The following is a 12,322-nucleotide window of genomic DNA, read 5'->3' on the forward strand; positions in this document are numbered from 1 at the left end:
GAATATCTCCAGTCCTTTCTGCTTTAATTTCAGATTTCCAGTATCTGCAAATATTTTTGTTTTTCAAAAATTGATACTATTAAAAAAGGCATTGGGATAGGTGACCAAGAAGTAGTAGGTTTGATGTATCTTTTCTTAATTCATACATGCAATGTGGACATTGCTGGTGAGGAGCACTGGCTGCCCATCTGTGTTGACTTCAACAAATGGCTTTCTGAAACTGCTGCAGTTTACATTAGGGCAGAAGTAAAGGGTAATGTTTGCCCGAATTGTGACTGGAGGGCTGTGATAACCCCAGTCTCAACAGGTATTTTTGTCACAATGAGATGGACTTCAAGTTTGGGGCATGATTAAGAAGTTTACTGGTGATATCAAAATTTGTATGGCTGACAATGAGGAAGATTCTGGGACACTGAGGGAATATGTTACATCTGTATGTTGGTTAACTAGCCTTTCACATAGTCTATCCAATTTTAGGTACAATTCTCCATACCATTTCTGTGTCATACCATTTCATGCTGATAAGTTTACAACCATAATGCTGCTCTGTCCAGAGACACATGTCAACCAGATGGAGTGGAAATGGTGGATTTCTATCCTGAAAGGTCCTTAACTGGTCACTTCACCTTTCAATAATATTCCAGTTGTTTCATGATCACAGTTTCCATATAATCACTGACCTATCGTGTCCACACCAGCTCTCCAACTGGAGCAATACTCTAGTTCCACCCACCGGCCCTTCCTCCGTGCCCTTGCAAATGTTTCTCTGACACATATTTTTCCAATTCCTTCTTGAAGGCAACATGGAACCTTCCTCCACCACATCCCTCATCAGCGCATTCCTGGTTTCAAATGCGCACTGTGTAGAAAGGTTTTTCCTCATGTCACTACCTTCCCCTTGACTTTACACCTGTGACTGCTAGTCTGTGACGCCACTACCAGCAGGAACAACCTCTCAGTCCTCAGTCTGTCCAGAAATCAAATCTGACCTTCATCTTCTCTTCAATAAAAAAAAGATCCCAATCACTCTAATCTGTTAGGGAGTAGAGAACCATAATCAGAAGGTATGTGGTTAATATAGCAGCCACTGATATGACTAAGGCCCAGCCTCCAAGCACTTTCACTGAATCTAAGATACAAACAGTAATCAGTTTTGAAATCATAAGGTGCAGCTGTGTTAAAGACCACTCTCCATTGTAACAGACCCTGCCCTATTAAATCAGCAGGTGCAAAATCACACACAGTGGGCAGCCACTTGAAGTAAGTGGCTTGGAAAATGATCACTGTATTTACAGGAGACAATGATTGATTTCTCAGTGGTACATGTACATAGGTGTATTTGTTCAATATTATGACAAAGCAAATGTGATGTGCCTTTGAACTGGGCTCTCTCAAGATAGCTGAGACAAACGGTCATATTAATGGAATTGCTTCAGAGACACATCGAAACTCCATGCTATGACACACTAATGAGATCAGAATTAGGGAGCTCAATGTACTCCAGAAAGGAATGAAATGTACCAGGTAGCTGAGAACAGCCATTGATACAGGGACACAATAGATGAAAAGTCCAGGCCTCAGAACCACTGGACATGCTAGAGCAAAGGTGTTTGGCACCATTGAAACAGAAATGCCCTCTGACTCAAACTTAAGCATAGGACCAGAGGAGTTCCCAAATTTGGCAATCTCGTCTCACCAAAAATGGTTATGTTTGCACTTGATGTCAATTGCCTGGCTAAAAAGTATAAAACTTGATGTATTTGGGTTTGGGGGAGATCCTTCCTCCTAATCTATCCAGTTTACTTGTTTAGAATAAAATTCTATTACACCTGTGGTTCCTGATTTTGAGCAGCTTTCAACCACAACAAACCAGATGAGGGATGATGCCAGTGGTAGGGAAGTTACTGGAGGGAATTCTGAGGGATTGGATCTACCAGCATTTGGATAGACAGAATCTGATAATGAAGAGTCAGCATGGCTTTGTGCCTGGGAAGTCGTGTTTGATGAATGTTTTAGAGTTCTTTGAAGAGGGAACCAAAAGGGTAGATGAGGGTAGGGCAATGGTTTACATCACTCCCTGTCATCCCTCCTCCCCCACCCACCTACCTTCTGCCTCTCACCTGGACTCACCTATCACGTGACAGCCTGTGCTCCTCCCCCTCCCCTGACCTTCTTATTCTGGCTTCTGCCCTCTTCCTATCCAGACCTGATGAAGGATCTCGACCCAAAATGTCGACTGTTTATTTCCCTCCATAGATGCTGCCTGACCTGCTGGGTTCTTCCAGCATTTTGTGTGTTTTGCTCCAGATTCCAGCATCTACAGAATCTCTTGTGTCACTGAGTATAGGAGTTTGGACGTTATGTTACAGTTGTATAAGTCGTTGGTGAGGCTGCACTTGGACAGTTTTGGTCACCCTGTTATAATAAAAATGTAGTTAAACTGGAAAGAGTGCAGAAAAGATTTACGAGGATATTGCCAGGACGTGAGGTCCTGAGTTATAGGGAGAAGTTTGCCAGGCTAGGTCTTTATTCCTTGGAATGTAGGAGAATAAGGGACGACCTCATAGAAGTGTTTAAAATTATGAGAGGCATAGATAAGGTGGATGATAACAGTCTTTTCCCTAAGGTAGGGGAGTACAGAACTGGTGGAAAATAAAATCTTGGTGTAGGAGGTAACATATTGGTCTGGATAGAAGATTGGCTGGTTAACAAGAAACAGGGGATATGCATAAATGTGTCTTTTTCTGGCCAGCAAAATTAAACAATTGTTGTGCTACAAGGTTCTCAACTTTCCACAAGTTAGACACAGGCGATCATGATAAAGGGTTATTTTTCAAACTGTAGGATCAGTGTTAGGGCCATTGTAATTTTTTTGTTGATTTACAGTTAGCAGCGCAAGCCACGATATCTAACTTGACATAAAACCTGGCAGTATTGTGAGCTGCAAAGAGGAAAGTGATGGTTTGCAGCAGGAGATAAATAGGCTGGTTGATTGGGCAGTCACGTGGCAGGTGAAGTTTTATACAGAGAAATGTGAGGTGCTGCATTTTGGTAGGAAGAAAGAGGAGAGATAACACAGAATAATGGATACTGTTCTAAAAGAAGTGCAGGAGCAGAAGGACCTGGGACCATGTGTGCACGAGTCATTGAAAGTGACAGGGCAAGTTGAGAAAATGTTTACTAAGGCATACACAATTTTGTGGCTTTGCCAATAGAGGCTTTAAGTATAACTGCAGAGAAATTATCTTAAACCTTTATGAAACACTGGTCCGGCCTCAACTGCAACATTATGTTCAATTCTGGTTGCCATATTATAGAAAGGATATGAGGGCATCAAAGAGGGACCAGAAAGAGTCTATGAGAATAGTTTCAGGGATGAAAAATTACAATTACAGGGATAGATTAGAGAAGCTGAGGCTGGTTTCTTCAGAGAAGAAAAGGTTGAGGAAACATTTGATGGAAGTACATAAAATGATGTGGGGTCTAGACAGAGTGGACAGTGAGTGGCTGTTCCCTTTGGTGGAGGTGTCAAAGACCAGAGGTATAGGTATAAAACAGAGGGTGGTTGGAATCTGAAGTGCACTGCCTGGAGATGTGGTGGAGCCTTCAGAAGTATATTTGTGGAGAGAAATTTGCAAAGGGCCAGGGAGTTGAACTAGTGAGCTTTTCTGGTAGAGCCAGTGAGAGATGTGATGGGCCAAATGGCTCCTTTCTTTGCATTTACCATTCTGTATTTTTTTAAATGACTGTACTTTTTTTGGTCACTGAAGGAATGGTTGAAAAATCTGCTGATGGTACAAAGGTAAGTAGGAAAGTAAGTTATAAAGGGGTCAGGATAGGTTAGATGTAGTAAATGGAATATAATGTGGAAGAATGTGAAACTGTTCATTTTGGCAGGAAAAATAAAGCAAAAAGAAGCATACGGTTAAACAGTGAGATTACAGAGAAACAAAGGACTGCAGATGCTGGAATCTAGATGAAAAACACGATGATGCTGGAGGAATTCAGCAGGCCAGGCAGCATCCGTGGAGAAAAACAGGCGGCTAACATTTCAGGTCAGGACGCTTCTTCAGGACTGAAGACAGGAAAAGGGGAAGCCTAATATATAGGAGGGAAAAGCAGAGCAGTGATAGGTGGTCAAAAGAGGAAAGGCGGGTGGGCACAGGGCTGTGATAGGTAGATGCAGGTAAGAGACAGTGATAGGCAAGTGCGGGGGAGGGGACAGCAGATCCACTGGGGGATGGATCAAAGGTAAGGAGAGAGAAAGGAGAGAGAGGAAAAAAAGGGTAGAAAAAAAGAGGCAAGGAAAGGGATGAATATTGAATTCTTCCACTTTAGGTAATGCCCACCCACCCGCTTCCCCACAAACACCCCCCCCCCCCACCACCTTGCTTTTCCTCTTCTTCCCTTTCCTACCCTTTTTTTTTCTACTTTTTTTCCTCTCTCTTACCTGCATCTACTGTACCTATCACCACCCTGTGCCCACCCCCACCTCTCCTCTGTTGTCCACCACACTGCTCTGCTTTTCCCTCCTATATATTGGGCTTCCCCTTTTCCTATCTTCAGTCCTGAAGAAGGGTCCTGACCCGAAACATTGACCGCCTGTTTTTCTCCATGGATGCTGCCTGGCCTGCTGAGTTCCTCCAGCATCATCATGTTTTTCATCAGTGAGACTGCAGAGCTCTGAGATGCAGAGGAATCTAGCTATCCAAGAGTCATAGAGAGTCAAACAAGCCTTTGGTCCATCCTGTCCATGCTGACCAGGGTGCAAAGGAGATTCACCAAGATGTTGCCTGGGATGGAGTGTTTCAGCTCTGAGGAGAGACTGCATATGCTGTGTTTGCTTTCCTTGGAGCTCAGGAGGCTGAGGGGGACCTGATAGAGGTGTACAAAACTGAGAGGCATTGATAGGTGAGAGAGGTGTATAGCAGGTATAGGCAACTTGGAACAAATGAGGTACTTGAAGAGTATAGAAAATGTAAGAAAACACTAAAAAAGGAAATCAGGAAGGCAAAAAGAAGGCATGAGGTTGCTTTGGCAGATAATGTGAAGGTAAACCCAAAGGGTTTCTACAAGTATATTAAGAGTAAAAGTAAGGGACAAAATTGGTCCCCTAGAAGATCAGAGTGGCCGTCTATGTGTGGAGTCTCAGGAGATGGGGGAGATCTTAAGCAGTTTTTTTGCATCAGTATTTACTCAGGAAACTGGCATAGTGTATATGGAAGGAAGGAAAACAAGCAGTAGTGTCATGGAACACATAGAGATTAAAGAGGAGGATGTGTTTGCTGCTTTACACCGAATAAAGGTAGATAAATCCCCCGGGCCTGACAAGATATTTCCTCGGACCTTGAGAGAGACTAGTGTAGAAATTGCAAGGCCCTGGCAGATATATTTAAAATTTCCTTAGCCACGGGTGCGGTGCCAGAGGACTGGGGGGTAGCTCATGTTGTTCCTTTGTTTAAAAAAGGATCTAAATGTACACCAGGTAATTACAGGCTGGTGAGCCTAACATCAGTAGTAGATAAATTATTGGAAATTGTTCTGAGAGATCAGATATACAAGTATTTGGACAGCCATGGCTGATTAAGGATAGTCAGCATGGCTTTCTGCGTGGTCGATTGTGTTTAACGAATCTTGTAGAGTTTTTTGAGGAGGTTACCAAGAAAGTAGATGAAGGAAAGGCTGTGGATGTTGTCTACATGGCCTTGACAAGGTCCCACATGGGAGGTTAGTTCAGAAGGTTCAGTCACTAGGTATCAATGGAAAGGTTGTAAACTGGATTCAAAATTGGCTGTGTGGGAGAAGACAGAGAGTGGTAGTGGATGATTGTTTCTCAGACTGGAGGCTTGTGACTAGTGGTGTGCCTCAGGGATCTGTGCTGGGTCCATTGTTGTTTGTTGTCTATATCGATGATCTAGATGATAATGTGGTAAATTGGATCAGCAAGTTTGCTGATGATACTAAGATTGGGGGCGTAGTGGACAGCGAGGAAGGCGTTCAAGGCTTGCAGAGGGATCTGAACCAACTGGAAAAATGGGCCAGAAAATGGCAGATGGAATTTAATGCAGACAAGTGTGGGGTGTTGCATTTTGGAAGGACAAATCAAGGTAGGACATACACAGTAAATGGTAGGGCACTGAGGAGTGTGGAGGAACAAAGGGATCTGGAAGTTCAGATACATAATTCCCTGAAAGTGGTGTCACAGGTAGACAGGGTTGTAAAAGAGGCTTTTGGCATCCTGGCATTCATAAATCAAATTATTAAGTATAGGAGTTGGGATGTTATGGTGAGGTTGTGTAAGTCATTGGTGAGGCCAAATTTGGAGTATTGTGTGCAGTTCTGATCACCTAACTATAGGAAGGATATCAGTAAGATTGAAAGAGTGCAGAGGAGATTTACTAGAATGTTGCCGGGTCTTCAGGAGTTGAGTTACAGGGAAAGATTGAGTGAGAGAGGATCTGAGGAATCTTTGATGTAGCACTTTATCAAATAACCTCTGGAAGACTAAGCATAACACATCCACTGGATGCCCTTTATCCAACGCACATGCTACTGCTTCAAAGAAACTGGTCGCACATAATTTCCTTCTCACAAAACCATGTCGACTTTGCCTGATTACTACGTACCTAACATAATGCCATTAATGACAGCTTCTATTATCTTTCCGATGTTAAGCTGACTGGCCTTCTGTTGCCCTCCATTTTGAATAAATGAATACTTGTTACTTTCCAATTGAATGGAACCTTCCACAAATTCAGGAAATTCTAGAAACTAAAACCAATGCATCAACTATTTCTCTAGCCACTTTTAAGGTGCTAGGATGAAGTCCATCAGGCCCAATGTTCTTCAAATACATCAAACAAAAATCCAGACATTGGTTTCGGCACAATAAGTAACTAATCACCTTCAGAGTCTTTAGGTAAAATTCCATTAAACATATTTGTCATACTTCCATCTGACACAGAAGGAGGCCATTTGACCCACAAGTTTATGCTGGCTCTCAGAGTAATCCTATCAAACCCTTTTTCCCATTTATTTCCTGTATATCTTCTCTCACGTATCTATTAACTCCCCTGATTCTTCCAGCAACCACCTATAGCAAGCTAAATGAGATTTTACTTCAACTGCTGCCCTGTCAGCTCAATTTGATCTGTTATAAAGACCATAGACCATGATCTGTTATAAAGACTATCCTGACAATTACTTGTAAGACGATCATTAATGCTCAGTCCATTTAACAACATTGTGCTCTGCTATCTCAAAGGCTTTTGGAATAAGGCCACTCCACTTTTGGAATACCCTGGATACATAGCCAATAATGATAGCTTCAGCTGCACATTTGCTAACTGAGGTTTCTGAAGTCATTTCATCGAAAATGAATGAAATACATAGGCTTGTAATACACATATACTTCGGAAGGTCAGAAAGAATGCAAAATTCAGTAAAAATCATACCATATAATAATTAGCATTTTAAGTTTGGGCAAGTCTTTGTTCCTATCCTGCCCCAGGAAGGATAAAGAGTGGGCATTTTAAAAACCATTTTGCATTTTCACAAATGGGATGAGATTTCCTTTGTGCAATTGTGTAAAATGGATAATAATGGATTGCGGTCATGTTTTATACCTTTCCACTTCATTCCTTTAGTCAACGGGAGAGATCTGAAATGGGCTGGTGTTTTAATATAACTTCGTACAGACAACTGCAAAAACTCAGGGCCTTCCCCCATGAGTCCAATCACAGAAAGATGGATAAGATTCATTTACACAATGTGTTTGTACTAAATTGGGCTGCTTACAATTAAATCTATTTGAGAATGAACAGTAATCCAAGGCAAGGCTTGCTGCCTCACATAAACTGAAGAGTGCGATACATATGGTAACATTCAGATCTCAGTGTTACATATTGTAACGTAGGGTACTCTCTGGCCTGAAAATACAGTCTGCATGAATTACTCCCCCTTCCATGCTGAACTTTTCACACAGAATCATCTCTAGAACTACTTACGGCACCCGTAGTGTGGGAAATCTTTGAATGTCATTTTCTGACATGTTCTGTAAAGTGAAAGAAAAGATCAGTTTACTTTAGATGTATAATTTTGCAATTGGTATGTAGACTTACAAGAAACAGGTAATGTTCAAATGAACAAATCTAATGAATACACACAGAAAATGATAAGCATTGTTTGAAACTGGAACCACAGTCATTAACACCTAACTGACAAATAAATGACAACACATAGAAAGGTGCAATGAAAAAGCCTGCCTTTTCATCCAAATTATAAGATGGAAAATGCTCATCACACACCAAACATAAAATCTACTTTAAGCAAATCGCAAAATATTGTGAAGCCTATTTTAAAGTGTTACTGATGTGTCTTAGTACTTTAATATGTTGCAAAAATTGTTAAAGCAATTACAACATACATTGACTCTATTCTAAAATAAAAATCAAAAATGCAAAGTATGTGCTGCAAAAGAATGATGTTTAGAGTATGCAGGATGTGAAAGCCAGGGCATTAATTTAAACTGTGAGACTGTGGTGTTTTGTTGAAAGCAGACAGGCAGCCTGGGACAGAACAACAACATTAAATCTATCAGAAACATGCTAATGAATAATAGTACTTAAACCAGGGCCAGAACACGGAATCAGTGGCAGAAAGAACAAAAGGGAGGTTTGAAAATCAGCTGAAGCAAGTGATGTCTGTCACAGAACTCAAGAAAATTAGTATAAAGGTTCCATTTCAAGGAATAGCTCTGTCTGTGAGCAAGTAAACAAAGATGATGTGGAATGATTCAATCTGCAGAAGAGGAAGCAGGGTAAATAATAAGTGAAATGTAAAATGCACTTTTGAAGAGAACAGGGTAATATATAACTGGGAACTGGTCAACAGGGGAGGAAAAGAACCCCGATGCATCACAGTCACTCTGAGGCCAAGCCTCCGAGGTGTCAAAGAAGACTGCAACCATCGTCTTCATTAAGTACCACTTCTTTGTACTGGATACAACTGTTGTACTTACAACCATTACACCCTTAGCCATAGTAGTTTATTGTAGTTATAAACATGTCTCTTGAGTTGATTAAATTAAGTATGAATTGACAAATCTTACACCAGAATCCCCCTCAATACACCCAGTGTACTGGATGCAAAATCCACAACCATCACCACCTCACACCCACCATTTCAGTATACTCCAGGTACCTGCTGGATGAACAGAAGAGAGGTTAAGGAATAGGGAGATGCTACCAGGGTGTGATGAACACACGTGTGTGTCTGATGCATGCTCTTTGTTACTCACCTCCCCATCAAGGCTCACTTGGACTTAACCTTGCCTTGTAATCTATCATGGAATGAGTTTACAGTCATTCTCTAGAGTCTATTCCGGGCCTGGCTATTTCCCTTGGGTTTTAGTGAGCAGAACTGATTGTAAAAGAAACCTAAACCAAGTGTGGGTTGCACACTTAACATAGAACATGGAAGAGTACAACGCAGGAACAAGCCCTTCGGCCCACAATGTCTGCCCTGATCACAATGCCGAATTAAATTAATTCTCTTCTGCCTGCTCATGATGTATATACCTCCATTCCACTTCCTGAAACTTGTTCTGATTCATCCCTGCATGAGAGGTGTTTATACCTGGAGGCTGCCAGAGATGTCGAGTGATGTCTGACAGTGTGGAACACATTTCTTAATGTCACGTGCAAACTTCTTTGTGCATTTGAAGCCCACACATGTCATGGCCCTCCTTCACCCAAGCCCTCTTCAGCCTCATTTAAAAAGGACCAAGCCCATTCGGTCCATTGACTCCATGCTAGTTCTTCACAAATGCAATCTTGTCAGTCTTCCCAGGCCAGAAGTTTCTTTGTCCCTTAAGTTTCTATCAAGCAACACTTGAATCTGCACCCATCATCCTATCAGGCAATGATTTCCAGAACCTGTCTTTTTGCTGCATAAAAAAGCTTTCTACTATGTCATCCATCAGTTTACATCTTCATCCTGTGGTTCTCAATCCTTCCTCCAATAGAAATAATTTATTCATTTTGTCTAGACCCTTCATGACTTTGAAAAACTCCATAGTCATAGAGTCATAGGACAATACAGCACAGATACAGGCTCTTTGGCCCAATGGGTCCATGCCGACCATGTTGCCCACCCATCTAGTCCCAATTTCCTGTGTTCGGCCCATATCCGTCTAAGCCCCACCCCTGCATGTACCTATCCAAGTGCTTCTCATATGATACTATTGTACCTGTCTCAACCACTTCCTCTAGCAGCTCATTCCAGAAATTACCAGCCTCTGTGTGAAAAAGTTGCCCCTCAAGTCCCTTGTAAATCTTTCCCCTCTCACCCTAAGTCTATGCCCCCTAGATTTGGACTCTCCTACCCTGGGAAAAAGACTGCTACCATCCACTTGATCTATGCCCCTCATGATTTTATAAACCTCTATAAGATCATCCCTCATTCTCCTATGCTCCAAGGAATAAAGACCCAGCCTGGCCAACCTCTCCTTGTAACTCAGGCCCTCTACTCCAGGCAGCATCCTCGTAAGTCTTTTCTGCACTCTTTCCAGTTTAACCACGTCTTTCCGATAACAGGGTGACCAAAACTGTACACAGTACTCCAAGTGCAGCCTCACCAATGACTTATACATCTGCAACATAATGTCCCAAATCCTACGTATATTCAATGACGAGTATGCTGACTGATGAAGGCCAGCATGCTAAACGCCTTTTTCACCACCCTTGTCTATCTGTGATGCTGCTTTCAATGAACTATGCGCTTATACTCCTTGGTCCCTCTGTTCCATTACACTCATTAGTCCCCTACATAGATTAAGTCCTACACTGGAATGACTTTCCAAAATGCATCATCTCACACTTAAAATGTATTGAAATACATTTGCCACTCCTCAGCCCACTTCCCTAACTGATCAAGATCCTCCTGTAATCTATGATAACCTTCTTCACTATCAACACAGCTCCAAATTTTGGGTCATCCGCACTTACTGATCAAGCCTTGTGCAGTTGCATCCAAATCATTTATATAAATAATGAATAACAAAGGTCCTAACACTGACCCCTGCGGCATACCATTAGTCACTGGCCTCCATTCCGAGAATAAACCTTCAGCCACCATCCTCTGCTTCCTACCTCTGAGTCAATTTTGAATCCACTGAACCAGGTCTCCCTGGATTCCATGAGACCTAACCTTCCAGACCAGCCTGCCATGTGAGATCATGTCGAAGGCCTTACTAAAGTTCAAAGAGACAACATCCACTCACCTACCCTCATTTACCTTTTTGGTTACCATCATCGTTCAGCCTTCTTTTTTCCAAGTAGAATAATTTCTGCTTCTCTGGTCCGTCCACAAAACTGAAGTGTCCCTCTCTTCTGAGACCATTCTACTAAGGCTTTTCTGCATCCTCCCAAGGGACTTCAAATCCTCCTTTCAGTGATGTAATCAGAATTGGGGACTATATACGGGTTGTGATTAAAGTCTTTTAAAGTGCTTCAATATAAACAAATAAAAATAGAAAATACTGGAAATATTGAGCAAGTCAGGCAGCATCTGTGGTTTGAGAAACAGAGCTAACCTTTCAGTTAACTGTCTCTCTCTGCCCACTGATGTTATCTGACCTGCTGAGTATCTCCAGTGTCCTCTGTTTCACTTCAATCTTCAGCATCAGCAAGATTTTGCTTTTTTGTCAACATTTTCTTGCTTGTGTCCCCTTTGTTTCTGTTTATAAAGCACAGGACCCTCACTGTTTTCTTGATTGTGTGCTCAATCCACCATGCCAGTCTCAAGGTGTTTGTCCATATCCAAACATCTGTTCCTGCATCCCCCTTAGAACTATACGCTTTATATGTTAATGCATTTCCACATTCTTCCCACCAAAATGTATTGTTTTGTACTTTTCTGCATGTCTGACCATTCCACCAGTCAGTTCCTCACTTCACTTCTCACTGTTTGCCATACTTCCATAGAACCATAAAACCATAGAACCATACAGCACAAAACAGGCCCTTCGGCCCACCATGTTGTGCCATCCATCAAACCACCCTCACACTATCTAAACCTTTCCTCCCGCATATCCCTCTATCTCACATTCTTCCATGTGCCTATCCAACAAACTCTTGAACCTGTCCAATGTATCTGCCTCCACCACCACCCCAGGTGGTGCATTCCATGCACCAACCACTCTCTGGGTGAAAAACCTCCCTCTGACATCTCCCCTGAACCTCCCACCCATAACCTTAAAGCCATGACCTCTCGTCTTGAGCATTGGTGCCCTGGGAAGGAGGCACTGGCTGTCTACTCTATC

The 12,322-nt window shown here is 42.1% G+C and overlaps 1 protein-coding gene across 1 annotated transcript in view; it reads right to left on the minus strand.

The window, feature by feature from the left end:
* LOC127569483 (lymphocyte cytosolic protein 2-like) overlaps positions 1-12,322 on the minus strand; it is a 149,252-nt gene that overhangs the window by 112,607 nt on the left and 24,323 nt on the right. Inside the window, exon 3 of the mRNA XM_052014182.1 lies at positions 8,007-8,053. Within this exon, the coding sequence (XP_051870142.1) occupies positions 8,007-8,053 (47 nt within the window). The remainder of the gene's footprint in view (positions 1-8,006; positions 8,054-12,322) is intronic.

This window comes from Pristis pectinata, chromosome 4, assembly GCF_009764475.1.
Source record: "Pristis pectinata isolate sPriPec2 chromosome 4, sPriPec2.1.pri, whole genome shotgun sequence".
NCBI lineage: Eukaryota > Metazoa > Chordata > Chondrichthyes > Rhinopristiformes > Pristidae > Pristis > Pristis pectinata.